General features: G+C 46.7%; 1 protein-coding gene across 2 annotated transcripts in view; it reads right to left on the bottom strand.

Moving 5' to 3' along the window:
- Positions 1–9,836: 9,836 nt before the first annotated feature.
- Positions 9,837–27,507, bottom strand: part of LOC144782523 (uncharacterized) — a 42,856-nt gene continuing 25,185 nt past the window's right edge. For both annotated transcript variants that reach the window (XM_078661930.1, XM_078661931.1), the window contains 4 exons: positions 22,601–22,711; positions 22,202–22,300; positions 11,277–11,348; positions 9,837–10,707 (listed from right to left, as the gene is read on the bottom strand). In XM_078661930.1, coding sequence (XP_078518056.1) covers positions 9,998–10,707; positions 11,277–11,348; positions 22,202–22,300; positions 22,601–22,711 — 992 coding nt within the window. In that variant the 3' untranslated portion in view covers positions 9,837–9,997. The remainder of the gene's footprint in view (positions 10,708–11,276; positions 11,349–22,201; positions 22,301–22,600; positions 22,712–27,507) is intronic.

Below are 27,507 nucleotides of genomic sequence, written 5' to 3'. Positions count from 1 at the left end.
GCACAAGCATTACCTGCATGTCTAAAATCAGTAGCAGCTACTGCACAAGCTATTAGACATAGCGATGCTATTGTATTGGGACATCATCTGATAGTCCAGGTCCCACACGCTGTAGAACTTCTGCTAAACAGAACACAAACACAGCATCTGACAATAGCCAGACTCACCGGATATGAGATGACGCTTTTTAAGCCACATATTGAGATTAGACGATGCAACATTTTAAACCCAGCAACACTGTTGCCACTGACCTCTCCTACTGAACAACTTCACGATTGTATTGACATAATTGATTTAGTGACCAAACCCAGACCAGATTTACAAGATACTCCCCTTTCTAAGGCAGAAATGACACTTTTTGTTGATGGTTCTTGCATGAGACTCCCCACTGGAGAACTAGCAGCAGCCTATGCCGTCACAAATGGTACAAACACTTTGGAAGCACACAAGATAGAGATACTATCGGCACAAGCAGCCAAACTCATAGCACTAACACGAGCATGTCACTTAGCAAAAGGAAAATCAGTTAACATTTACACTAATTCACAGTACACTTTCGGGGTTGTACACAACTTCGGCACATTATGGAAAGAGAGGATTCCTCACATCACACGGGTCTAAAATACAGCATGCTACACTCATCACTGCCCTCTCAGAGGCCAGTCAGTTACCAGCAAAAGTTGCAGTATTAAAGTGTAAAGCGCACACAAAAGGAACTGATGAAATATCAAAAGGAAATGATTCCGCAGACAGTGCAGCCAAATTAGCAGCTGCTACTTATCTCGGCGTAAAAATAACGGCTAAACTACAAGAAATTAACAACATAAACTACAATGAACTAACTAAATCAACCAGCTTACTTTTAAAAAAATGGCATAGACTACCTCTGAATCTAATTGGCAGAATTAATTTAATTAGGATGAAGGTTTTGCCTAAATATCTGTATCTATTCCGCTCCATACCACTAGCGTTAAATAATCAATTTTTTAAAAAACTCGATGGAGTATTCAGTAGTTTTATCTGGGGATATAAAAAGGCAAGAAGATCACTGGCTCTTATGAAAAATAATGCGGATCTCGGCGGGCTAAACTTCCCAGACTTCAAATTGTACTTCTGGTCCGCCTTTGTTATCCGCCTCCGTTCCCTATTAAACGAAAAAAATGCTTTGTTTTTCCATTCTTTTATGTTAAAATCAGACTCGAACTTGTTTCTGTTCAGAACTAATGACCCCAACTACTACAAAAGGGTTAGATTTAAGACTGCAAGAGACCTAATAAAGATCTGGGGTAACATACTTTCTTTTTGCAACACCAGTTTTTTCCACCCTACGCTTCCGCTATGGGGCAATCCCGGCCTCCCAAATATTTTTAACGACAGCATTACTCGCTGTTGGCTAAGATCAGGAATCACAGTTCTAGGGGATCTATATGGCACACAAGGTTTTTTAGATTTCAACACCCTCAAATTATTGTATGACTTACCTGAAAACATGAGGTATAAATACCTACAGATACATGATTATCTGATCAATAAAAAACAAATACTAGAGGTTACTGAATGCGATATCTGGCCTTGTCTATATTCATCCAAAAACAAATCTACAATAAGCGAAGCATACAAGCTTTTCGTTGGATTTAAATCCAATGACTGTATCAAGCTGGCTGACAAATGGAGCAGAATGTTGGGCTCAAACATAACACCTAAACAGATAGAGAACTCTCTTACAAATATTAACAAACAGGTACGGTCATCCAGTCTAAGACTACAACAATTTAGAACAACCTGCATGCTATACTACACCCCGGAAAAAATCTCTAAATGGTCCTCTAATAATATTTACAGCAATCGCACAAAATGCCCTAAATGCTCCACTGAAGCAGCCGACTTGGCACACATTTTATTTTCCTGCCCGAATCTTAAAACTTTTTGGCTAGACATCGAAAAAGTACTGAAACTGAAACGTATTCAGTTGCCCATACTCACGGCCGCCTCTGTCTTGCTAGACATTTATCCCGTATCATTCCCGGAGGCCGCTTTGGTCACGATACTAATGTCCTGTGCTAAGCTAACTTTGGCCAGAGCCTGGATTAGCTTAGAAACACCTAAGGTTTGGGATTGGTGGGCCTTGGTAACTGCGATACACTCTATGGAATTAGCTTTAGCTAACATCAGGGGCACACGAACATTGAACAAGCATGAAAAAATTTGGGGTACTTTTGTAGAAGGTTGATGTTTTAACTATATTTTCGTGTGGAACGGGGGAAGGGGGATGGAAACCGGTTAGTCTATACAATTTGTATCAATGTTGAAAAGTAATTGCTACTGTCTTCTTGTTTGCTTACCCTCTTCTTTTCATTTCTTTCTGTTATTTGCTTGTGTTTAGGCTCTACAAAGAAAGAATATATGTATGCTCAACTATGAACTTATGCTTTAATGTATTTATTCCTCATCTGTCTGCAACAATAAAAACTTATAAAAAAAAAAAAAATTTGCAGCAAACACAGAATTGAATATACTACACCGCCAATACGCAATACGAGACCCCTTTTCTGACATCCAGGACGTCCAAAGTCACGCCACACCACAGGAACTGCTAGAATGGAAGGAAAAAGGAGGGGTCCTTACAGATCAGGGTTGGATGACACCTGAAAGAGCAGTATGGTTTCTGCCGGATGCTATGTTACAGGTTATAATAAACACCATACATTGACCAGCGCATCTGGGAGAAAAAGCAATGTTAGACAGCATACAGAACATATGGCACAACAAACATTTGAGAGCTGCAGCCAAACAAAAAGTTAAAACGTGCATGATTTGTAATCAGTTCAACCCAGGTAAAGGCACAAAGGTGGAGCATGGTGGATTCCAACTCCCTGACCATCCATTTGAAGTTCTCCAAATGGACTATATCCAGATGGAGAGATGTAGAGGTCTCAAGTATGTGCTAGTTGTAGTATGTGCTCTGACCAGATGGATAGAAGCCTATCCCGTCCCAGATTACACTGCAACGACAACTGCTAAGCAACTAGTAAGAGAATATTTCCCAAGATATGGGTTGCCCTGCGTAATCTACTCAGACAACGGCCAGCCCTTCTCCTCTGAACTCATGAAGCAAGTGTCTCTTCTGTTAGGGTACACTTGGAAATTTCACTGTGTAAGACATCCTCAGGCAGCAGGTCTAGTAGAGAGACACAACCAGACTTTGAAGACAAAATTGGCCAAGATATGTACAGACAAAGGCGTGGACTGGATAGTAGCCTTACCGGTTGCCCTCTTCTACATGCGTATGGTAGCACATTCCAGAACCGGAAATATTTTGGACAAAGAGACACTGTTGCCGGCGACACTGCCAACCCTAGTGACATTGTAACAGAACAATCTTTTGTGCCCTTGGAACTGACCCCACAACAAGAATATAAATCAAAGTTGAGGTCTGCCATCCGGACTCCGGCTAATTAAGTCCACTGGGCGCAGGTCCAGTGGTGAAGCGGTTGGAGCATGGGGATGGATTTAAACACCTTGACTATGTGGGAAAAATATAGAATGAAACGCAGAAACAAGAACTTTAAGAAATTGCGTAGTGGTTCTATCATATGTTTAATGATATTGTTTTTCTTCATAACCATTATGACGTGTCTTGGTTGGATCCTCCACACTGTTTTTCCTCCAACACCACACACCTCTCATGCACCCAACAGCACTCAGGAACACACATATCATGACCTACCCCCTCATGAACAAGCCCATAGACTAGCCTTGCAAAACAATACCTTTATACAGATGTTACACTACACTCATCAGGCCAGCAATAGCACAAATTGCTGGATATGTGGCCGCCTCCCACCTCATCAGAAAAAGGGAGGGATGCCTCTTTTCCCCTTTCCATTTTCCTATAATGGGACTTGTGAAGCCTGGTTCGCCCTAATAACAGCTGACGATACTACGCCCACCTCCTGCCCTGACGGAAATAATTCATGCAAGAATGGGTGGCCTTGGGGGGACTTAAACAAGGTACTTAATGCTGCCTGTTACCAAATGAGGATGGAAATCCTCAGGCGACAGGTACAGTCCTAGAAAGTGAAGAATACAAGCAAGGGAACATGACCATGTCCTACAAGATGTTAAATACCAAACCTAAAAAGAATGCTGGTCCCCCTTCCATCTCGGTCTCACCAGTAAAAGGACACCTGTGCATCCAGAAAAATGGCTCTGTTCTATTAGGACACAGTGACTGTCATACCACTATAAGTTTTGAAGACAGAGGAAAGTCCTCATTTCTAGCATCTCGCCATACTTATTTCGTCTGTGGCCAAATGGCCTATGTGCAGCTGCCCTTGAACTGGGGGGGAACTTGCTATATAGCATTCCTGTTACCCCCTGTCTTTGTGGCCCCATCCACTTACCACCGAGACCTCCTAGTGCCCCATGTCAGACATAAAAGAACGATCGATACCTCCTTGGTTGACCAAACAGAAACCTCATGGGAACAGTATACAGATTTTAACAAAGGGTTCTTCTTCTTTGTTGGCCCTGTACAAAACAGCAAGCTTATACGCAGGTTGACAAGGACCTTAGAGGCTGTTGTAAACCAGACAGCGTCTGCCCTGGGGAGCTTAACCCAGGAGCAGTCCGCCATACGATTGGTTACTCTCCAAAATCGCCTTGTCCTTGACATCATCCTGGCTGACAGAGGCGGAGCCTGTAAAATTATAGGCTCTAGCTGCTGTATATTTATTCCTGATAATTCCCCATCTGTATACACGTTCATAACAAAATTAGACAAGATAGCCGTAAGTTTACATCAAGAACCTGGCACTTGGACGTGGTCTGATTGGTTCTGGAAGATAATATCGTCCTGGGGATGGCAACTGCTGTCAGCAGCAGGTGTAATATTCCTGATAATAACTGGATGCTTCCTTTGCATCCAATGTGGTCCTGCCCTGTGCGGACTATGCGCTGCAAACTGCATTCCTAAACCACTTGTCCAGCAGAGAGAAAGGGAAAGAATTATGCTACAAGAATGTATAGATGATCTCATGCAAATTGAGATATAATGTAGGTACACTCTGGGGCAAGGAGGGAATGTGGAAATAAAATTGACAATTGTGCCCCGTCATTTCCCTGTTTCTGCCTGACAGCCATTTTTTTCATTCAGACAAGCACCCATTTTGTGTGTGACATCCATTTTGTCTTCAGACCCACAAGCAAGACACCTTGCCTCTGGCACCCCCGTTCATTGACCACACATTTCTGTGCTTCAGCCAATTCCCAGAACCAGCAGATAGTTCCTGTTTTAAGAAATAGTTCCTGTTCTTGACTGCAAGCCAGAGAGCAGATGGTCTCTGTTTTACACAAGATAGTTCCTCTTTTTGACTCTTGTGGTTCAGCCAATTCCAAGAACCAGCAAGATAGTTCCTGTTTTACACAAGATGGTTCCTGTTCTTGACTCTAAGCCAGAGATAAACCCCCGAATGAGGAAGGGCCTTCAACTGAAAGAGAACACATTCCACACATCGCATGCCCTCTCACGAGACACAAGACACGCCCCTACCTTGACACATCTGTTGGAAATTTCTGCTTGTCACTTCCCTTTTTCTTGTCACTTCTCTTTTCTTCTTTTGCCTATTGACTGAAAACTGTATAAATATTCTGATGTGTGAATAAAGCTGCAGACCACTCCTGTACCCGCTTGGTGCTGGAGCTCTCCCCTTAACTCGAGTTACTGGACCTTTTTTTTGTACTCGAGCACCACGGACTCCTCTCTTTGCTTTGACTGAAATTATGATTATTAAGTATAGAAATTCTGAGGTAATATTGAATTAATTTACCACATTACACATACGACTCTGCTATCAGGGCATTCGGCTTTTGTTGTAAATTCTTGTACCTGTTCCACAAATCCTCATGCACCTGTCATCAGTGCCTGAATTCGGTTAAAATGTTCACAAATTAACCCTTCTGGATCCTAGAAATGCATGTTTACCTAATGGATTCCGCTTCCATTTCTGTGCATCTGTGTTTAGTGCTCGCACAAGCTGAGACCAGCCCTAGATTGCACTGTCCAGGCCACATTTCATGGTCCCAACCCTTTGCAACAGTTTCGAAAAATGTTTTTTCTATTTAGTGTCACAAGAAATATTGGCAGGTACACATATGTAAGAGCCTCGGAGAGTTCCAGGCGCTTAGTTTTGGAGTGACCCCAGCCCCACCATGATGGGTGCACGGACTTAACACTCTCCAGGCAGTCCCAGGATCAAGGGTGAAGATTTATTCCTTCAGAATGACTGTAATGATTTGCATATGGTTTGTACCCTTTTGCAACCTACAGAAACCCTGACTAATTATTACATTTAATGCATTTACAGAGCCATCACAACCATCTTTCAGACAAGCTCACCATCTCTGGTGGGTCTCGGAGCATGCGCAGCCAGGCCACCATCAGACTGCAGAGTAAGAGGTGTAAGAATAACAAGCATTAAAAATGCAATAGGTCTCGCCTTTTATTAAGTTAAAGCCATTTGCTTTGCTATACAATACCATTAGCATCGCAAATGGCTTTAACTTAGTCAATGGCGAGACCTATTGCATTTTTAATGCTTGCAGTATATATCAACGGGGGTCTGCAGACGCTGGGTTGCACTTTATGGGATAATTTGTTAGAATGACACCTTTTAAGGAGGAATTTCTGTTTATTGCCGTCTGTTCACACTTCTGCAGTAAGGATTAGGGAATTATCAATGGATGTACTTGCTGTATTACGCCATGCTGTGCTATGTTATGCTTCGCTGTGAAAGGCTGCACTGAGCTATGTTGTATTTAATTTTCTTTTATACCACACTATCTGCGCAGCATTTTGTGAAGGTTTACTGCGTTGTGCTAGGCTGTGCTATGTCGTACTGTGACATGTTATTTTATACAATGCAATCTAGTGTAAGACTACACCATGCAGCATTACGCTGTTTCTATATGGTAGATTCTGCTGCATTATGTTACACTATGCTGTATTCTGTTTTGCTCTGTTTTAATTATACTACGTAATATAAGGTTTGTAACGTGCCACTTGCATTTTCATCATTATTAACTATATGCTAACGTAATTACACTTCTGCTGTTCAGGTTGTGTTTATTCCCATTTTGGTGAATCGGGCTGATAGTGATTACCCCAGAGATACAGAATGTGGTCAACTGTAGAAGCTGGCATCGGAGATCCGGTTATCTCCAACTTGGACACTAGATAAGATTGCTCCAACAAACGATGATAAAAACAAGCATTGGCATAGCCAATAGGTCTTGCCTTTGGGACCTTAGAAGTATTTAGTTATGCAGTACAATATCCTTGGTGCAACAACATCAACTGTTGCCTGGCTAAACACTTATAAGGCCCCAAAGGCAAGACCTATTGGCTATGCCAATGCTTGTTTTATATGTTGCACAGCATTTCAAACATCAGGGTGGGGAAAAAAGAGGCAACAACAATAGCTGACAACAACGAAGGACAACGTGGAGACACACTGAAAGTACACATAAAACATTAAAAAAAAATAGTAAGTTATAACTCTTTTGAATGTTTTTTTTTAAGATGGCCTAAAGTAAATAAAAAAAAGGACTATATGCATTTCCGATGTTCAGTTTGTGTGGGGCCCTAAACATGTAGATATTTTATAAATAGGTGGTTTTGCGGCATTATCTGGTGTGGAGGTGCTGATGGGTCCGGGAAGCAACTGCTCTGGCGATGTTTGTTCGATGCCTCAAATACCTCGCTGTCTGACTTCATCTCAGCGCTCACGTCTTTGCCGCATCAACGAATCTCTTAACTGTGGCAGGTTCAGGACTATATATAAAAAAAAGCACAGAGCAGCGGTTTCCTAGAAACCAGAAAACATGAGCATGAAAGGCTGTTTCTGCGGTTACGTTAACATTTCAGCATTGTTATGATCAGAGCTGCACTGCAAGAAAAATCAAATGTCATAATTGCTGTTAGTTTGAGAGCGCTTGGAAAAGTGGGGAAGAGATTGATTTAAAAAAAGAGTACCTCCAGAAGCATGTATACAGCGGAAGGACACTGGCCGCCAGAAGCAGTACTTTGTCAAGGCTCCACGGCACGATGACGGAGGCGAGGAGTGGGCACTTAAGTTGAGGAAGGACACACCATAAAGAATTATTGTATGGATCTTCTTTAAGTAAGACGGTGCCACGAAACCCCATCCCCACTCTCTGCATCAATCCAGCTAGGGCTTCCAACTGTCCACCCAAGCAGCTTCAATAATAACATTCCAGGGATGTTGCACGTGTTACAGGTCAGTGCATCATCCCCCAGATACAGAGTTTTGGTAATGAATACAGGATACAACAGAAGCGCTAATCAGAAAGGAAACAAGAGTGGCGTGGAAGCTAGCCAATGGTAAGTAAAGCATCAAGGACCCACGTGGGAGCCAGCCAATGGTAAGTAAAGCATCAAGGACCCACGTGGGAGCCAACCAATGGTAAGTAAAGCATCAAGGACCCACATGGGAGCCAGCCAATGCTAAGTAAAGCGTTGAGGACCCACGTGAGAGCCAGCCAATGGTAAGTAGAGCGTCAAGGACTCAAATGGGAGCCAGCCAACGGTACATAAAGTGATGTGGGAGCCAACCAATGGTAAGTAAAGCATCGAGGACCCACGTGGGAGCCAGCCAACGGTACATAAAGTGATGTGGGATACAACCAATGGTAAGTAAAGCATCAAGGACCCACATGGGAGCCAGCCAATGCTAAGTAAAGCGTTGAGGACCCACGTGAGAGCCAGCCAATGGTAAGTAGAGCGTCAAGGACTCAAATGGGAGCCAGCCAACGGTACATAAAGTGATGTGGGAGCCAACCAATGGTAAGTAAAGCATCGAGGACCCACGTGGGAGCCATCCAATGGTTAGTAAAGCATTGGGGACCCACATGAGAGCCATCCAATGGTAAGTAAAGTGTCGAGGACCAACGTGGGAGCCAACCAACGGTAAGTAAAGCATCGATGACCCACGTGGGAGCCAACCAACGGTAAGTAAAGCATTGAGGACCCACGTGGGAGCCAACCAACGGTAAGTAAAGCGTTGAGGACCGATGTGGGAGCCAGCCAATGGTAAGTAAAGCGTTGAGGACCCACGTGGGAAACAACCAACGGTAAGTAAAGCATCGCAGACCCACATGGGAGCCAGCCAACGGTACCTAAAGTGATGTGGGAGCATACCAATGATAAGTAAAGCTTCGAGGACCCACATGGGAGCCAGCCAATGGTAAGTAAAGCATCGAGGACCCACATGGGAGCCAACCAATGGTAAGTAAAGCATCGAGGACCCACATGGGAGCCAACCAATGTAAGTAAAGCATCGAGGACCCACGTGGGAGCCAACCAATGGTAAGTAAAGCATCGAGGACCCACGTGGGAGCCAACCAACGGTAAGTAAAGGTAAGTAATGGGTGGGTTCTAAGCCCTCTTTAAGATTTAAAAAAATATATAATAGATTTCGCAAGCGCAGTGCAGGTGAAACCTAAAAAAGAATACAGACAATATTTTACATCAGTCTACTTAAGAATTATGCCTGGGTAGAGTGTTAAAACATGAATAGAAGGCCGGTATTTTCCCCTGGGAAAGGTGGCCACCCTAAGTAACATAGAACATGTAAAACCGATGTATGCCACAGCTAACCACATTCTTTCAGCAGAACATACCCAGGTTATTCCCAGCAGCCTATGTTCTAATATCTCCTCTTATGTCGCCACCTTTGTTAAGCACAGTCAAATGACAAATAAGCATTGCATGTCTTCAGTTGTCTGTTGTTCATAAATATGATACACCATTTAGTGAATTATCTTATGCTTACAGGTTTAATATTTCATTTAAGTACAAACTCTTCTTTTTAAAATCACTTACTGGAAAATGTCCGTTAAAATGAGATTTCCATACTGGTTCTTCAATTTCCACTGTCTGTTTGGTCTGTTCCTCTCAGGTTTCTTTTATATCGGTAGGTCAGTCTCTTAAGATGCTGTTTTTAAAGCTTCCAGTATGTTTTCTTTGATGATAAACTAGATGACTTTTCTGTATGAAGCTTTTTTCACATTCTGTACATTTATAGGGTCTCTCCCCTGTGTGAATTCTAATGTGTTCGTTCAAATAATCTTTTCGATTAAATCTTTTGTGACAGAAGGTGCACATGTATGGCTTTTCACCTGAGTGTATTCGACAGTGTACAATAAGGTGAGTTTTCTGAAAAAATCTTTTCTTACATTCAGTACATGCATACGGCCTCTCTCTTGAATGTACTTTTAAATGTCTTGTATAGTCCCCCTTCACACAGTAATTTTTATCAGTAGAAGACATGTATATTTTCTGATCTTGCTCAGTGATTTCTAGATCTTTACACAAGTGTGAGTTCCGCAGATTGCTGTTGCAGTTAACATATTGCTCCGATCCGCCTCTTCCTGGGTCTGATCCCCCTGTTCCTTGGTGGATATTGACATGCCCTGGATAGTTGAGAATACTTTCACAATAAGAAGTGTTCTCTTCGATTCTTTCTGGATAGCTTTCTTCCCATATAAGATTTCTAAGTTGTTCTTCCTTATCACAGCTCGGAAAAACCATCATATTGATTCTCTCTGAAACCGTTTTCTGTGGCAGTCTTTTTGCAGGATCTTTTAAAGCGTCTTCGTCTTTTTTTTTTCTGGTCATCCTTTGATCATCTGTTAATGCAGAACAAAAAGAACAGAGTGCAGTTAGAATCTTACTGGACAGTATACTAATGAGAATGTTACAGCATCAACAGATCTACGGAAAACAATAAATTGGAGTTTAATACAAACAACACTGCAGGTATCATTAAAGAAAAACAACAAACAAAATACACGTCTAAGCTAAAATAAAAACGTACAGGATTGGCTTTAGAGCACAGGTCTCACAAAACGAATTAGTCAATCATGAAAAAAAACAGTAGTTTCTGTTCATCCAATGAATCACTGGAACCCAACGTACACAGAACATTTTGAATTTGATACCTAAGGCCGCTAATGTACAGGATCACATGGGCTCAGGTTTAGACATTCACTGAATACCAGAACACCAGCAGAGCACCCATTCAAAAGGCAAAACCTCACTTTGTATGAGACTTTGAAAAATCCAGAATATTGTGAGTCATCTTGGCAGTGGCTGGTTTTAAGCCGAATGTTTATAGAAGCCTTGCCTTGCTTCACAAGCTTTCTGAAGAGTTTAGGGCCTCTAGCAAAATATTGCATTTTTGCTTGGACTGCCTTACCTGGCTCACGATTCTGGACCGTATCTATGACCTTTCTTGTAACTCTTTGCTTGTACTGTGGCAACACAGTGCCTGAAAAGGAAAAATAAAACAAAATGAAACAAGGCAAAGACTAGAAGTAAATGGAGCCAATATGTCAGGCTTTGGCACCCAACTTTTGGGTCTGTGAATGTTTTAACTAAAACAGTACAAGGGGACTTTTTTGTTTGTAGTAAATTATGCAAGAGTAGAGTCCATACTCACAGAGAGGTGAGCCAGAGACATTCACTGAAAAAAACACAGTTCACTTTACAAAATCCTCAAACTGTAGTCACAGAAAGAAAAGTAAATGTAGGAAGACAAACTGACTTTTGACCTCTAACTGTGAAAGCAGAGAAATGTGTCAAGATAACAAGATTTAAAGGCATCTTTATTGCTCATTCACTTTGTGAGCAAGCAGAACACATGTTGTCAACTCGTCAGAACAGGCGAGTAGGCCCTAAAAACAGCTCTTCCTGATTAAATCTGGCTTGCTATTGCGAATGGGCGAGTGGATTTTTCGAGCCCTGCATCTCCTCTGCAATTCAAAAACGTATTGACTTAATTAGAAACACTTTCGACCACACTATTCAATCTGAAATATACAAAAGGGCATGACAGGCCATCAGTCTCCCTTGTTTAATTCCCACCTACTGTTGCCAAAGAAAGGAATGAAAAAGATTAGAGAGGAAATGGAGAAAGTCTTATGACTCCATGAGTAAGCAGGAGTATAAAAAAGCAATGAAAAAAGCTACCATTCTGAGATTAGAAAGGCCCAGGCCTTCTATTATGCGTCCATGATAGACAAGGGTTTTAATTCAGCAAGAGAAATCTTTCAAATAGTTAAGTCATTCAACCAGCAAAGACCTGCCAGCATGCTTCCTGAACCTATGGTGGAGCGTTGCAATGATCTAGCCAAACTCTTTTTTTTAAAAGAAGGTCACTGACATTTACTTATCATTTTTTGATTAGAACTGGACTCCAGGACATACTACTTCCCCCTGGCAACCTGGGAGTCCTGGGAGTGCATCTTTTGGCGTACCCCCTATTGGTACAGAAGATCGAGCCGCAGTATTTATTTCGGTCAAATCTGACTCTCCACTGGATCCCGCTCCGCCTTACATTATGGAACAGGAGGCAGAGCGTATCTCCCCAGTTTTGCAGGAACTGCTCAATCTTTTTTTAAAGGACGGGTTTGTCCCCTCCCCTTGGAAACATGCAACGGTAAAACCTGTGCTAAAAAAGCTACCTTGGATACGCTACTTTCTGAAATCTACTGACCTATTTCCCTACTAAGAAGTTGGGAGGTTACTGGAGAAGCATGGGAACCAACATCTTTTGCTATTTCTAGAACCCAATGAGATCCTCCACCCCACACAAACTGGTTTTAGACCACAATATAACACTGAAATCCCACTACTAAAATGCTTGTGGGCCAAGGGGGGTCTGCAGCAGTTATACTTTTAGACCTAAGGGCAGCATTCAATACTGTAGCCCACTCAGTCCTCATACAGAGACTTGCAAACGTGGGTGTAAGTGACCGGGTGTTAAACTGGCTTACTTCATTTCTTGAGCATAGGAGTTTCCAAGTCCTAGACAAAAGATGCTACTCGAATATATGTCCCTTGAAATGTGGAGTACCTCAGGGCTTGTCATTGAGCACAACTCTTCCATCTTCATATGCGCACCCTGGCGAAGATTGTACAAGCATTTGCTCTTTCAATAGTCACATATGCAGAGGATACTCAAATAGTTATCTACATATTTCCAGATACTGTCTTAAACTTTATGGTCATAAAACTAAAATCATTATGGTGGGTGATAACGTCAACAACCAGCCTTTGTTAGGCTGGCCTCATTCCTTAGGAAATTCTCCTAGCCCCAAAACACCTAGGTGTCTAACTAGACAACACACGCACCTTGGAAACTCAAGCTAGGAAACTGGATTACTCAGAATGCTTAGGAAAATTCTATATCTTCTTCCTCTTCCATCTACAAGGCTTTCCATACAGGCGCTGGTGAGCTTATGCCTTGACTATGGTGACTATCTCTACCTAGGTTCCCCTTCCTATGTAGTCAGGAGGCTACATGTGGTTCAAAATGCAGCGGCTCGCCTTTTACTGAACATTCCTAGACATCAGCCGGTACAGAGCTCGCTGCCGTGCTGCACTGACTTCCGATAGAAAAACGGGTACAATTTAAGCCCATTTGCATCTTTCAGAGGGCATTTTTCAAAAGACGCTCTCGGCTGTTACAATCCCTGTTGCAGCCTTACACTGCTGGGGGTCGCCTTGAAGTCTGAAAAGCTCCCGACTAATGATTATTCCACAAATCTGTAGGGTGCGGTGTGGAGGGCGCTCTTTTTCTTATCTGGTTCCTAAGCTATGGCATTCCCTACCGATAACTAACCAAGGGGCACATCAGCAAGGCCTGGCGATAATTATCGCTCAGCGCTCTTAGCGCTAGGATAATTATCGCTGGCTAACGCTGGATTGTATCGCTGAGATAGCGTGATAGCGTGCTATCAGCAATGCTTATCTCAAAAGCGATTCAATTCCAAGCGCAAGCTGCCAAAAGTGTGATTATCACTGGAAATCCAGCGATAATCGCACAACGTTTGGTGATAGCTTGATGATAAACATTTTTTATTGAGCATGTTCAAAGCGAGAAAGCGACAGTTACATCTTGAAATCGAGTAAATTGTGCCATAAAGCACAGGTAGATATTACAATGCTTTCTGACGAAAAAGTAAAAGAAGATGCCATTTTCATGCCATTTTCATTTTTGTTTAACAGTTCCAACAACAACATTGGTGTACGTCAGTGCGACCATTAATAAAACATTTCCATCAGAATGCGTGTATAAAAATGCATAATTACATTATTACTCCATTGAAGGTTCGGGATAGCAAGCAGACAGTGCCCTCAACAATGATGACAATGTGAGTGGAGGCGTTGACACAATTTGCAAATCAAATGCTGGATGCCAGGCAGTTAATGTCAGAATATTTAGCGGCCATCGCCGTTTCACAGATCATGAATAGGACAGGCAGATACATTAAAACAGGTATAACAGCCACTCAACAGGCTATGTGTGCATATTCGGGCTACCAGAAGCTGTCCCAGGCGGAGACAGTCTACTACGTGACCATTGCAGGAAGGGTTCCCAGATGTCCCTCGGGCGCGGCAGCCGGCATCAACTCCCAATAGGAACCCAGCTGAGCATGTCCATATGTCACATCAGACAACCAGTCTCTCAATCTCGGTTTGGACTTTCGCCCCCATGTGATAGCCACCCGCCTCTTAGCATATAGCAGTAGGAGCGCGTGGAGCTTTCGGTTCGCAGGCGCAGTATCCGCAACCCAGCCAAGGATTCCCAGCAGTGGCGACGGGGCATCATCCCTCCCAAGTATTTGGTTGATTGCTCCAAATATTTCGATCCAGTACTCAGAAAGTGCTGGACAGGGCCAAGCTACATGTAAAAAGGAAGCCCCCTCCGCCCCACATTTCCAGCATCTGTCGTCTTCCCTGAGGCCCATATGGTGAAGGGAAGTCGGAGTGCGGTAGTATCTGTGTAGGAATTTGAAGTGCACGAGCCTGAGTTTGTAGTTTGGGGATAGTGCCAACAGCTGCCCACAGCAGAACGTCCATTGTTCATCCGTCAGCGGCACCACCAGGTCATCTCCCCACAATTGCTGCGACCTGGGTACCACCAAGGGGGATTGTTCCTGCATAGAGTTGTAGAGCCAGGTCACAAGTTTTTTACGGGATGCTCTGGCGAGTATGTTCTGCAATGCAGTTAATTGCGGCGGTCCTTCTGGGAAACAATCACCCAACACCCTGCACGCAGCCTTGAGTTTGTGGTATGTGAACTTGTCAGTAAATGTCACGGGGCTCTCCGGCGTCTCTGGGGGCAGCTCCAGGAACCTGCCGTCCGGGTATATGTCTGAGAACGTGCGCAGTGTGGTAGCAGCGAGGGATATATCACCACTGTTGGACTCCAAGCATGGAAACATGGGATTCCGCCTGAGGGGCATCGCGGGCGCTAACAATAGGGGAACGGAAGACCGCCTCAACAACTCTCTCCAGGACCAGCGAAGCATATCTGCCGTGTTTATGTCCTGTGTAGGCCTCGGTGCTTTGTGATAGAGTGCCACATTGAGTGGGAGCGGAGAGACCATGTCTGTTTCCACCGCTACGTGTGGTTGGTAAGGTGTGGGGTAGATCCAAAAGTGCAGGTATTGGGCTTGCGCGTAAAGTGCATTTAAATGCATGTCCGGTGCACCCAGACCACCCTGACGCAGTGGAAGTGTCAGCAGTGCCCATGAAACTCTAGCCTGGCCCCCCGCCCAAGCAAGTGCAAGCAGACTGGAGCGCAAGCGCGTGAAAAAGTGTAGTGTCAAGGGGATCGACACATTGGCAAAAAGATAGAGGAATTTAGGCAGTACAATAATTTTTGCTAGTGCAATCCTGCCCGCCAAGGAGAGAGGAAGCTTGGACCAGATCGCCACCTTGCCCTCAAGCCACGTGATTGCCCTGCCAAAATTCAGGTTCCAGATATCTTGCATGTTCCTGCTGACCCAAATCCCCAAATATTTCACTTCCTCCGCTTCCCATCGGAGGGGATAATCCGAGTGCACCTCTGTGGTGTTATCAGTGAGCGGGAATATGACTGATTTAGACCAGTTTATGGAGACGCCGGAGAGGCCACCAAACTTGACGAACTCACGGAGCAGTGGGTTTAGGTTTTCAGTTGGTTTGTTTACATACAGGGTTACATCATCAGCATACAAGGAGATGAGGAGGCTACGGGAACTAAAGGCAATACCCCTCGCCGTATGGTGTTGGCGAATTCGAGCAGCCAGCGGCTCCATAGCGATGGCGAATAAGAGGGGGGACAGTGGACAGCCCTGTCTGGTGCCCCTGGAAATCTGGAAAGGTTCAGAGATCATTCCATTCAGTCGTATTCTGGCTCTAGGGGCGGTATACAGTAAGCAAATAAGGTTTATGAATAGGGGGCTGAATCCCATTCTTGTTAATACGGTAAAAAGAAACGACCACTTCAAAGAGTCAAATGCTTTTGTCGCATCCAGGAACACCACTGCAGCCTGGGTGTCAGGGTGGAGATAGTGTAGTGCAGAAAAGACCGTTCTCAGATTGTGTGTGGTGGCGCGTCCTGGTATGAACCCTGACTGATCCGGCAGAGCCACATATGGTAGCAAAGGCTGCAAACGATCAGCTTTTATCTTAGCATAGATCTTGACATCCACATTTATGAGGGACAAAGGGCGGTAAGAGTCTATGTATTTATCATCTTTGTCAGGTTTAAGTAGCGTGACAATCAAGGCCTCCCTCATCGAATCTGGCAGTATTCCCACCTCCTGCGCCTCCACAAACACGGCGTGCAAGCGGGGGGCCAGCTCCTCCGCGTATGTTTTATAGAAGGCAGCCATCAGTCCATCCAGACCGGGCGCCTTGTTTTGGGGCAGCACTTTAATAGTGGCAGCGATCTCTTTTATCGTCACTGGTTGATCCATGTATTGTCTGTGTGCATTATTGAACCATACTAGCGCTACGGATTCCAAAAAGGCCTCAAGTGTCTCCTCTGAGGGAGTATGGGTGGATTTGTACAGTGTGGCGTAGTAAGTGGTGGATGTCTGCAGTGTCTCCCGCTGATGCGTCAGTGCCCTCCCCGTGTGATCAATTACAGTGTGTACCCTTGTTGGGTGGGGGTGGGATGAATCAACCTGGCAAGCGTGCGGCTTGGTCTGTCCCCTTCGCCATATCTGCGGGCTTCGGCTTGTTTCCCCAGAAATTTGAGTTCTCGCTGTGCTTCTTCATTAAATTCTAGCAACTTGTCCTTAATCTGGCCTGCTAGTGTGGGTGTCGGAGACTCACAAAAGTCGCGTTCTAGGAGCTGCAATTCTCCCTCTATCCTTGCCAGCGTACCTCTGATCGCCTTCAGGACCCCAGCCCTGCGTGCAATACACTGCCCCCGAATGACAACTTTGAATGCTTCCCAGAGGACGGCGTCAGTCTTGACTGTGCCAGTGTTAGTATCGAAGTACTCAACAATGTCCTGCCTGATTGCTTCGGTGAAAGCCGCATCAAGGAATGCATCCGGCGGAAGGCGCCAGGAAAAGGCGCCGCACAGATTTCCTGGAATTGCCAATTCAAGCAGACATGGGGAGTGGTCAGACAGGGACCTGTCCAGTATATCCACTCGCGTGGTCCAAGTGGCGACATCCGCCGATACTAACCAAAAATCCAATCTGGACCAAGCCGCATGATGTGCAGATATATAAGTGCCCACCCGTGCATCCGTGTTTCGAGCCCTCCACACATCCACCAGGGAACCTTCACACATGATATCTGTCAGAGCCTGACGTGCGTTCGGGTGCATGGGTCTCGAAACGCCCTGCCTATCAATCACACCATCTGGCACTACATTGAAGTCGCCTCCCCATATGACAGTGGAACAGCCAGTGACATCAATCTTTGCCCAAACCTCTCTGACAAATTCCGGGTCATCCACATTTGGGCCATATATGGCAACCATTACCACCTCCTTGCCTAGTAGGACCCCATGCAAAACTACATACCTCCCGGCATCATCTAACGTTGTTGAGGTTGCCCCCCAATCCACGGCGCAGAAGGATAGCCACCCCCCTGGCATAGTTAGAGTATATGGCTGAGTATACAGAGCCCCACCTGGAGTGCTTAAGTCTTGGGGAGCAAGAGGAGTTGATATGCGTTTCCTGTAAGAAACAAATGTCTATATTGTGTCTAGTGAGATAGCTGTGCATAAGTCTTGATTTCCTGTGGTCGCCTAGGCCTCTAATGTTCCATGTTAGGAGCCGGGTTACTTCCATTGAGAAAGGTCAACCAGCTCGCGTCCACTCACCACCCGACCTGCCGTGCACATTCTGATAATCAACAGTACATGTCTATTGCAATGCGTCCGACAGTACACCAAGAAACACCCAACCCAACCCCACCCTCCACCCACACCAACCCCCCAAACAGGTTGTGTCAAGACCCCCCCTAACGCGCCAGGTCTAAACACCCAAAAGGCGCACAAACAGTAGGACAATAGCTTTGTGGGAGACACCCCTCGGTGGCATGGCATCCCGAGCATACACCCCTGTTTACACAGGGTGGCTGCAGTAGATGAGCTATTTCTCCAAATAACAAAACAGGAGAAGAAAACATCACACATCTACACTTCTAGGCGCCTACGGCTACATTCAATATCAACATAGGAACACAATGGTGTGTGTGAGTGCCAAATTATACAGGCAGTCAATCAGGCCCTGGCCAGCCATTAACCCGTGACGCTGCAAGTCTACCATTCAATCATTGTCACTTAACTGGCTCGCAGACTCAGTCCGAGTGTCTGACTTCCTCCCCGATCTGGGTTTGCATATGTGCTTTGCAAATTTCAAAGCAGATCCCGCATCCAGGAAATGGTGGGTCGTGCCCTCGTGCACCACCCGAAGCTTGGCTGGGTACATGAGAGAGTAGGGGATCTGCGCTTGGAGCAGAATCCTTTTGGCAGGTAGAAACTCCTTGCGTGCAGCTTGAATCAGAGGCGTGAAGTCGGGGAAGAAGGATATAACGTTTCCCTTGTGTGATATTTTCCCCTTTTCTCTGGCCAGCCTTAATACGAGGTCCCTTTCCTGGTAGTTTAAAAGCTTGGCTAGTATCGTCTCGGCGGGGCCCCCAGGGGCGGCTTTTTCCCCAGTGTTCTATGGGCCCTTTCAACAGTAAAGACGGGGGACAGGTTAGGATCAAAAAGTTCATGCAGTAGATCAGCCACAAATGTCTCCATTTTGCCCATCGATGTCGTCTCTGGAATGCCCGTGATGCGGACGTTACATCTCCGGACCGCGCCTCAAGATCATCTGCTTTGGCACTGAGAGTGTCTATCTTTTTCTCCAGGTTGCTTATATGGGCCTTGGTCTCTTGCTGGAATTCGCAGCATTCCGTGTGCCTATTCTCAAGAACAACAATGCGCGTTTCATGAGTGGCCACCTGCGCTCTCACACCGTCCAGCTGGGCAGCCATGCTGTCGAGTTTCGCGTCAATGCCCTTCAGGCTGGACCGCACCTCCAGAAGCAGTGCAGTCACGTCAATGTCTTGTGGGGATTCTGTAATCTGCCCTCCAGATGCTCCAGCTTCTTGTTCCGCCTGTCTGGACGTTTTCTTCTGCTCAAACGTGAGCCTAGGCTGGCGAGGGTCTCCCTTCCCCATGGCCGACGTGCAGCAGACCGACGTGTCAAAACGGCAGGCAGGGCAGAATAATTCACAAATCACCAGCCCACCGTAGGAGCGGAAACATGGAGGGGGGCTCAAGGCACACGGGCTCCAGATCTGGGGACGCCCAGGTCAGGCCCAGCTCAGGAGGAACCAGCGGGCAGCACGTCCCCCTCAGCAGAGGTGGCGCAGATTCCAAGCCACCATCAGGAAGGACAGCTGACACTCGGTGGTGCGAGGATGCACAATGGCGGGCGGGCTCTGGCGGCCAGCGATTATTACCGCAGCAGTCCCCCGGGGCCACCACCGTAGCAACACAACGGGCAGGGAGTGGTGCCTCCTCTCGGGAGAGCTGAGCTACTGGGCAGGTAATGTTAAAAGAATGTAGCACACCCGGCCAAAGTTCCCTCGTGGCGCAGGATAATGGGGAGGGCTGGCCGCCGACAATTTTCACGAGGGGCTGTGTCTAGCAGGGCCCGGCTGGCAGCGTCCTCTGCAGCGATGCACAGGCCCAGCTCAAGATGGCGGCCGCCCACGCTGACTCTCTGTCCGGCCGAGGTCCCCCTCAATTCCTGGAGTCTCTGCAGGCACTCACCGCGCTATACCAGCAAGTGGTCCGTCCAATGGTACACCGGGGCCCCTCCGCTCCAGTGGAGATGCGAGTGCTGGAGGTCTCGCAGGCCGCAGCGCCGGTCAGCGCGCCGGGCCCTCCGCACCACGCCCTCAGTTAGCGCGCCATCCCCCACACAGGCCTCCAGGGCCGTCGGGCCGCTCAGTGCGCTTTCCACGCGAGAACAGCGGAGGTCCCCTCAGGATCTTTCAGGCGCTGTGCGACGCCGATTTCGCGATCGAGTCTGCCTCAGACCCTCCGCTGCCGTTGCGCACAAGTTGGAAGTGCGTATATCACGAAATAGCAGGATTAGTGAAGGATTTTTGGAAGCAGCCGGCGGAGCTCGCTTTTCAGGCGGCCATCTCGCAGCTCGTTCGGCCACGCCCCCGGGCAGGGCATACTTAGCCATTATATCCACCTTCCATTGGATATAATAGCTAAGGCAGACTGAAAGCAGGCATAAGGAAAGTAGCAATCACCGAGGTTAGCGCTACTTTTCTTATCGCTATGCTGTTCAGCGTGTGGCTTGTTAATTGGAGAAATGACGGTTAGCGACATTTCTCAGGTTATTTAGGTGTGGAACGCCCACTTTGCATTTCATTAGAGATACAAAGGGAGGCGTAGGGAAAAAGGGTGCTAACATGCGATTATGCATGTTAGCACCCTCTTGTTAATAGGTCAATAGCTTTATTTCCGCTTTTGTGGCTTTTAAAGCCAAAAAAGCGGAGATAAAGGCCTTGTTAATATGCCCCCAACTTTCAGGAAGATGATAAAGGCTTGGTTGTTTGTCAATCGAGGCTGACCCAATGGGATTTAAGAACTCAGATTTAGTGATGGATTAGTGCCGGTTGGTCATTTAGTGCTGCGAGTCCTACTGGGCAGCCATGCTCTTTACAAAGTGAATTGAATAGAATACAGATAAATAACTAGAAATACTTCAGTTTTGCCAGAGAATATGGGACTGCAGACAGCAGGAGCAGCAGGCCTAGATGCCACAGAAATTAAAGTAACTACCAAATAGGTGTGTACCGGGGCGTCTTGTACTAAAACCTTCGCTTCACTGTGACCAACCAAATTTAGAGCTCCAATAGGTGGGGTCCTGAGTTCACTTTAATACCTTTTTAATATATTTATCCTTTTAGGAGTTCAGAAGCAACTGTGTTGTGACCAATGAGATATTATTTGTAAAACTTTGGTATTTTACCAACATTAAGGCATATAGTACCATTATGTTATGACGTAGGGCTTCCTTCTGCTCCCTACACACATTTTGATTTAGACACAAACTGGACTTTATGTCTGACTGGGGTCTCCATTTGGTGATGGAGCTCCCCTCACACATTGCACAATCTGCTTCTTGCAGCAAAGAACAGGGGTAGGCATGCAATGTGACAGCCTCTCTCATATTCTGCAGTGTGGAACTCAGAGCGGTGTGGTAACAGTGCACCCACAAAATACTACACACATGGAAGTGGTATTTGCTGGGTGTGGTGTTATCATACCAACATGTGACCTGGGTGGAGGTCACATCTAACATGGGCTTCGATAGGAATTCTATAGAGCATATTATCAAGCCCATTATCACCGCTTTAGAGGCAGTTTCCTGCCGATAAAAGCGGCGATAATGTATCGCCCGTCCTTGATAATATGCCCCTTAGTTCCTTTATGATAGGTCTGGAATGGAGTTTAATTTAAAGGGGAATTACTTACCAGTGTAATAAAGTGACACTTGCAATGCTGGTCTGTGCAGTGGGGTCTTGTATCAACACACTCTCTGGCTTTAAGGTGAAGCTTTATCTACTCACTCATAGGACTCCTGGTGCGTGCAGTGGGGTCTTGTATCAACACACTCTCTTGCTTTAAGGTGCAGCTTTATCTACTCACTCATAGGACTCCTGGTGCGTGCAGTGGGGTCTTGTATCAACACACTCTCTTGCTTTAAGGTGAAGCTTTATCTACTCACTCATAGGACTCCTGGTGTGTGCAGTGGGGTCTTGTATCAACACACTCTCTTGCTTTAAGGTGAAGCTTTATCTACTCACTCATAGGACTCCTGGTGCGTTTTATTCTGCGACTGCCCGGATTCTTCCCGCCTGAGGCCTCCTCCTCTTCTTTTACGCAAAATGAAACAACTTCATATCCTGATATTTAAAAAAGAAAGCAGTAAAGTATAAGACAGCAACAGACTTGAAAATGTGTTGCTGAAATGCACATTAATGAACAGAGAGCATTCTGTTCTTTAAATCAGGGTTGTGCTTGAGAATAAGGGTCTTTTGTGTCACTTGAAGATGATGGCAATAACTCAGGGAAGATATTGCGCCCTCTTTATGACAAACAGAGGGTTGTCTTGGGGATGAGTGACTGAATAAAGAGAGAATTTCACCTTCACAGCTCTAGGACACTCTAGTAATGATTATAAGTCAGAAATATAAGCATGTTACCGTGGTCTGGCTCAGCGTCGCCGTCCCTCAATTCTGCTCCAAGATAATCAATGGAAAAGGAAACGGGCTCTTCTTTCTGTGAACACTGATCAGCTTCTAAAAGTGGCAAATCTGTAGAGCAAGTCCAAAGTCATGTATCTACGCAGTAAAATATTGTAATGTTTACACAACAAATAAATACATTCACTTTTAAAACAAACGAAGGGGCATATTACCAAGGGTGGCGATAGGCAATTATCGCCGGTTTAGAGGCCGTTATCGGCCATTAACTGTGATAATTCTATCGCTCTATTAGCAAGCTGTCACTAACTGATGTTAGCGACAGCTTGTAGGCGATAGTGACTGGTTTGGGGCCCGCTTTGCATGTCAGCGATATTTATCGCTAATGACATGCAAAGTGAGCGTACCCAACCTGTCAGCGACTGAAAGCAGTCGCTAACGTCGCTATCGCCTATTAGCAAGGCAGGCGTAGCGATGGAAATATTCCCGCTATCGCCAAAACCTAACGCATGCTCAGACCAGTTCTTAGCCATGTTATCCAATGGGAGGTGGATAACATGGCAAAGAGCATTTCGTCGCTAATGCGTGAATATCGCTGTATTCTCAGCGATGTTCACGCATTTCGCCGCTATCGCTGGATATTTTAGCACAATGGAGAAAAACGTTGCTAATAGCATGTTTTCTCCGCTAACATATCCAGCGATAAAAAAATCGTTGCTAAGCCTATTTAGCGAAAATTATCGCTACTTGTTGGTAATATGCCCTGAAGTTCTTAACAAGGGTTGCTTGCTGCCATGCCACCCGAAGAACTTCAATCCTTCTCATTCTCTCTTTATAATATTTTCATCTCAGTGACACAGACACAATGTCACAGAGGTTGATGCCAGGCTCCATTCTGGAGGAACTCTGCCTCTGACTGTTTTTTTAAAATTGTAAATTATTTGCATATATTTACATAAATTAAGGTCAGAGTCACTGCTCTTCCCCACGCAGCTCCACCGTTGTGGGATTGCCCTTAGCGCTGCTCGAGCTCCTTGCCAGGTAGGTGTTCGAGGCCCTCCTCCACCCGCAGGCTCCTGCCTGCGCCTAATCCCTGGTGACTAGTGGAAGAGCCAGCTCTTCTGCTAGGCCGCTCTGTACGTGTCATCTTTCTTTCTGCTGGCCGTTGTTTGTTTGCCTTTTTTCTATTTGCCTTTCTTTCCTCTGCTTTTCCTTTTCATTGCCTCTTTCCTTTCCTTTGCCTCCTTTCCCCTTGCGCTACCTGCCGCTGTTGCCCCCGCAGCCCCTCCCCCCCCAGAGTGTTGTTCCCTCTCCAACCACCCGGCTCCCAGCTGTTCACCCTGCCCGACCCCTACTTAATGGCGGCCGTGTGCAGATAAAGGCAAACCCATCTGTGCTCATGCGTGACGCGTCACCCGACCCCCTCACCGCTTCGACCCCAGGACACTCCATGCACTCAACCCCGGACACAACAACAACTGCCAGCCGTCGAAGCCGAGCCACACCCAAGGCCCAATCTCCCGCCGACATTGCCGCTGCACCTTCACCCACCTCTGGACCCAGGGTGGCTACCCCCAACACGCTGGACACCACTGCACACAAGCCACTGAGCTGCATCCTCCTCAACAAACGCTCCCTGCACAGACACGCAAAAATCAGGGACCTCCTCAACACTCACACACCAACATCGCCTTCCTCACAGAGACTTGGACCAATGCCAGCTAAGCACCCAACATCGCAACCGCCATCCCCGACGGATACAAGAACCTGAGTAAAACCCGCCCCAACTGCCCCACTGCACACAAGCACATGCCCCTCCACCCACGCAGAAGCTGGAACAAAGTCTCCGAAGAACACCTCACCTCCGCACTCACCTGCACTTCTCCCCCTACTATGATGGACGCCAACACAGCGGCAAGCAACCTCCCCCAATTGATCGCCAACTGCCCCAACACCCTCGATCCCCTCAAGAACACCACAAGATGACACAACAAGAATGCCAACTGGTTCACCACGGATCACTGTGAATCTAAGCACTCTGCCATCGACTGGAGAAGAAGTGGAGAAACAGCAAAACCCCGGAAGCACACTCTGCCTACAAAGCAGCCATCACAGAACACCTCCACCTTATCAAAACAACAAAGAATAACTAAATCCAAGACAGAATCCTCTCCAATGCCCACAACCCCAAGGAACCGCCATACAGGAATTTGCCAGACCCAACAGCGAAACAACTGATGTCCCCTCCTTAGACCTCTGCAATAATCTCAGCTCATTCTTTCACCTCAAGATCAAGCCGCTCTACTACAACTTCGACGACCACGACATTGCCTCAACCCCCACCCCCAACGATGCCATCCAACAGACCCTTATCACCTGGAGCCCTCTTACCATAGAAGACACCTTAAAGAGAATGAAGAGCATTCACTCCGGAGCACCTACTGACCCCTGCTCTCCGCATATCTTCCACAGGGTAACCACTGCCATCGAACCCGAGCTAAGCCAAGCTATCAACAGCTCCCTCGAGACCGCCACATTCCCCGACCACTGGAAACACCTTGAAGTCAACCCCCTCCTAAAGAAGCCGTCCATAGACCTGACGGATCTCAAGAACTTCAGGCCCATCTCTCTGCTCACTTTTGACACCAAAGTCATCAAAAAGGCCGTCAACACCCAGCTAGCACACTTCATAGAAACCAACAACAGCCTCGACACCTCTCAATCCGCGGTCCTCAGCAACCACAGCGCTAAGACCACCCTCATCGCCGTCACCGACAACATCTGCACCCTCCTCGACCAAGGCCACACGGCAGCCCTCGTCCTTCTGGACCTATCAGAAGCTTTCAACACCGTCTCCCACAGCACACTAGCCTCCAGGTTCCACGATGCCGGCATCCGAGGAATAGCCTTAGACTGGATACAATCTTTCCTCTCAGGCAGAGCACAGAGAATAAGACTCCCGCCCTTCCCCTCAGAACCGACAGAGATCAGAGGTGGAGTACCCCAAGGATCCTCCCTCAGCCCCACACTCTACAGCGTCTTCATGGCCCCCCATCGTCAGAAACTACAGACTCAACATTGTCTCCTACGCTGATGACACCCAGCTCATCCTCTTCCTCACGAAGGTACCCGACATCACCAGGCGCAATTTCCAAGAAGGGATGAAAGCTATCACGACCTGGATGAAGAACAGCTGCCTAAAGCTCAACACGAGAAAACAGAAATCGTCATCCTGTGCTCCACCCCCTGCGCATGGGACCACACCTGGTGGCCACCTGCCCTTGTAAACCCACCCACCCCAGCGGACTTCGCACACAACCTCAGCATCATACTCAATTCTTCACTCACCATGAATCGCCAGATGAACGGCGCATGCTTCAACACCCTCTGCATACTTCGCAAGACGTTCAAGGGGATCCCCGACTCCTAGAAAACCATCACCCACGCACTCGTCACCAGCAGACTGGACTACGGAAATACTCTCTATGCCAGAATCAACAAAAAACTCCTCCGCAAACTCCAGACCATCCAGAAAGCCGCAGCCAGACTTATCCTTGACATGTCATGACAATATCACATCACCCAACACCTCTGCGACCTCCACTGGCTCCCCGTCGAAAGTAGAATAACCTTCAAACTACTCACACATGCCTACATAGCCCTCGACAACACTGGACCCCAATACCTCAACGACCACATCTCCTTCTATGCCCCCAAGAGAAACCTCTGCTCAGCTGAGTACGCCTCAGCCACTGTCCCTCGTTTCTACAGGACCAGAGCAGGTGGAAGATCCCTCTCTGGACTACGGAAACGCCCTCTACGCCGGATCCACAGCCAAGTTACAGAAAAGACTCCAACACATCCAGAACGCCTCCGCCCGACGCATCCTGGACATCCCCCGACGCAGCCACATCTCCGGCCACCTGAGGGACCTGCACTGGCTCCCCGTCAACAAGAGGATCACGTTCCGGCTCCTCACCCACGCACACAAGTCTCTTCACGACCTGGGCCCCAAGTACCTCAATGACCGCCTGACCTTCTACACGCCCACCCGCCAGCTACGATCTACTAGCCTCGCCCTTGCCGCCGTACCACGCATCCGAAGAGCCACCGCCGGAGGCAGATCCTTCTCCTACCTGGCGGCCAAGACATGGAACTCCCTCCCCATCCACCTTCGGCTGACCCAGGACCACCTCGCCTTCCGGATACAACTCAAGACCTGGCTGTTCGAGCAGTAGCGGACCCCTTCCCCCAAGCGCCTTGAGACCCTTCCGGGTGAGTAGTGCGCTATACAAGTGTTATGATTGATTGATTGATTGATTACCTCGCAGCCAAGACCAGGAATGAACTCCCCCTTCACCTCCGACAAAACCCGACACAGCACCAATTCAGAAAGGACCTCAAGACATGGCTCTTCAAATGACCCCAACGGAGCTGCTCACACCCCCTCCTTCAGCGCCTTGAGACCCTCACAGGCGAGGTGTGCGCTCGACAAAACCCTGATTGATCATATATAAACTGTATGGTTGATATGTATGTAGAGCAAACTTTGTACTTCAGTTAGAAAACAACAGCTGTATTCAATGTAACTTATTAATGGATGAAGTTAATACATTTAAAGACGAAAGGGTTAATAGTTTGCAGTAAATGGAGAGTGCTCGTGTTACTCTTGAACTGCAATGCTTCAGAGAACACTCTATGACAAAGAGTAGAAACAATATCCAGTGGTGATAGATTGTGTGAGCAGCACTTACAGTTGCCATGGTCCCCAGGGATACACATGTAAAGAGCTAAAGAAGGTATCTAAATATAAACAGGAAGACAAAGGCAAAGAAACCACATTATGTTGTCTGGGGGTTTAGTGGACTACTGCGTCTACTGTGGGGGCCTGCGCTTGACCTCAAGGT

Source organism: Lissotriton helveticus, chromosome 9 (assembly GCF_964261635.1).
Source record: "Lissotriton helveticus chromosome 9, aLisHel1.1, whole genome shotgun sequence".
Lineage (NCBI taxonomy): Eukaryota > Metazoa > Chordata > Amphibia > Caudata > Salamandridae > Lissotriton > Lissotriton helveticus.
This window is presented reverse-complemented; position numbering and strand designations above follow the sequence as displayed.